The 2,007-nt window shown below is 38.9% G+C and overlaps 1 protein-coding gene across 1 annotated transcript; it reads right to left on the reverse strand.

Moving 5' to 3' along the window:
* Nucleotides 1-330: 330 nt before the first annotated feature.
* On the reverse strand, nucleotides 331-2,007 carry LOC135715059 (probable peptidoglycan muropeptide transporter SLC46). Its single transcript, XM_065238469.1, has 4 exons — nucleotides 1,836-2,007; nucleotides 1,504-1,773; nucleotides 461-1,451; nucleotides 331-401 (listed from the first exon to the last, which is right to left on the reverse strand). The coding sequence occupies exons 1-4, from the start codon at nucleotides 1,972-1,974 to the stop codon at nucleotides 350-352; spliced, it is 1,452 nt and encodes a 483-aa protein (XP_065094541.1). The 5' UTR covers nucleotides 1,975-2,007; the 3' UTR covers nucleotides 331-349.

Consider the following 2,007-nt stretch of genomic DNA (forward strand, 5'->3'; position numbering starts at 1 on the left):
TCGAAAGTTCACCGGTGCACTCGTTTATTAGTTGATTTATGAATATTATGAATAATAAACCATAGAAATTTCTATTCAAAATTTCATACTGCCGTACTCTAACGAAACTATCTGCCTACCCTCTTCCTATGCCTATTCGGCGAAACATATTTAAACCAAACGTCCATTAAGCCCGCATGCCAAATTTCTGTATATGAAACGCCCATGTGCTAAACGGGGTGTGATGGTCAATCCCACAAACAACTAATTGGGCTTCTAACTAACAAATTATTGAAAATAGGTTGATGTGATATCAATAAAAAGTCAAAGTATACAAAAAAAGGATGGTTTAGTATATGATATATGATACCTACAACTTGATGATTGATTGGTTTCGTTTGTTCAATAGATACTGCGTCACTCTACAATTAAATTGAATGAGTTGGTTATATCAATACAAACAATTATTAATGATGCTTACCCAATGAGCAATAGATTTATTCCAAATATTGCACTAGTTACAAACAGATACGTTGAGGGAACATTGTCAATGGTTCTGTTATAAATATAAGTAAAAAAAAATACCGATATGAGTGGAGTGATCGCTTTCACCGAAAGATCCATAGAGTAACTTTTGCCAATTTCATCGCTGGGTAAAATGCTAGATAGAATAGACCGAACTGCAGCGCCATCCACTCCCTTGAATGATGTCATAAAAGTGGTCAAATAGAGCTGCCAACCTTGCCGGGCAAATCCTTTGACAAGGTAATCTCCAACTTGATTCACTGTGGACAGAGCAAGCAGACCTAAGTCTGGAATATTGAATAGTTTTTTGAGAAGTGCAATGCCAAACAAATTGCCAAGCATTATTAGTCCAAGTTCTGCAGACAGCCAAAATCCGTACGATACTGCATCCCAACAGAACTGCCGCCTGGTATATAAAAAAAACAGAGTTCGTCCTGCAACGGCAAATTCTACAAAGCCACCAACTATTATCAATAGCCACGTGATGGCTCGTTCGTAGTTGGGCCTAGGTTTTGAAAACGTTTGTAGCATATCTACGACTAAGTTAACGTTGAAGATCGCCTTCAGTTGCTGTATCGCTGAATGCAAATTATTCGTTGTGATAGATTCATTGGTAACTAGTATTAAGTACATTACACTAATAAACATGATTACCGCTGAAATCGAAAACATTGTTGTTACTGTTACAAATTTCACCATGTAACTGCTGGCTAGCAATCCAATAAGCACTCCAAGCATGGTGAATCCTTGTAAGACGCCCATGCGCATTGTTCGGTTATTCTCATTCGTTACATCGTTCATGTAGCTGAATATCCCAGCATTGAATACTGAATATCCTCCGGAAACTGCCACAGGAATATTCGCCACAACATACAACCACGGCGATAAAGCGTAATACGACGACAGGTAACTAATCCATACCATCAGAATCTCTGTTAGCATATATCCTGGAACAAAACTGCAGTCATATAACGTTGCACAACGATAAAAACACTTTACCAACTGAAGCGATCGCTATGACGGGCTTTCGGCCAAATTTATCCGACCATGGCCCAAGAAACAGAGCAACTAATGCAGGAACAACTGATGTGAGCAAAACAATAGTCATAGAGATGGTAGCTGCATATGGTTGAACCTTTTCTTCTAGATAAATCGCAATCGTTTGATTGTCCGACACTCCGGAACTCTTTAAAAGAGAGCAAGCAGTCTCGTTCGATTCCAGTGTTACCACACAAGATTGATACACTATTTGGTTGGTTAACATGATCTCTATAAATTTTGAAGCAAACACCTGATTAGATATATGTTTATGAACAATCGAAGGTTTCTACCAGAAAGGCTCCAACCGAAACTAAGCAGAAAAGCGACTGGTTCAACAGTTACATTTCGAAACCAATTCCGGTTAACTTTTCTCGAACCGTTGGCCACCAAGAGTGGTGAGTTTTCTTCGAACTTTTCCGCAACATCCATAGTTGAAGCACGTGGGTCACTACTTAACACGAG

This window comes from Ochlerotatus camptorhynchus, unplaced genomic scaffold, assembly GCF_037179485.1.
Source record: "Ochlerotatus camptorhynchus isolate MF236.1 unplaced genomic scaffold, CSIRO-AGI_Acam_v1.1 ptg000794l, whole genome shotgun sequence".
NCBI lineage: Eukaryota > Metazoa > Arthropoda > Insecta > Diptera > Culicidae > Ochlerotatus > Ochlerotatus camptorhynchus.

Coding starts and splice junctions, on each gene's coding strand:
- LOC135715059 (XM_065238469.1), bottom strand. CDS start 1,974: ATGGATGTTGCGGAAAAGTTCGAAGAAAACTCACCACTCTTGGTGGCC. Junction 1,774..1,835: donor TTTCGGTTGGAGCCTTTCTG/GTAGAAACCTTC, acceptor CAAAATTTATAG/AGATCATGTTAACCAACCAA. Junction 402..460: donor ATAAATCTATTGCTCATTGG/GTAAGCATCATT, acceptor ATTTAATTGTAG/AGTGACGCAGTATCTATTGA.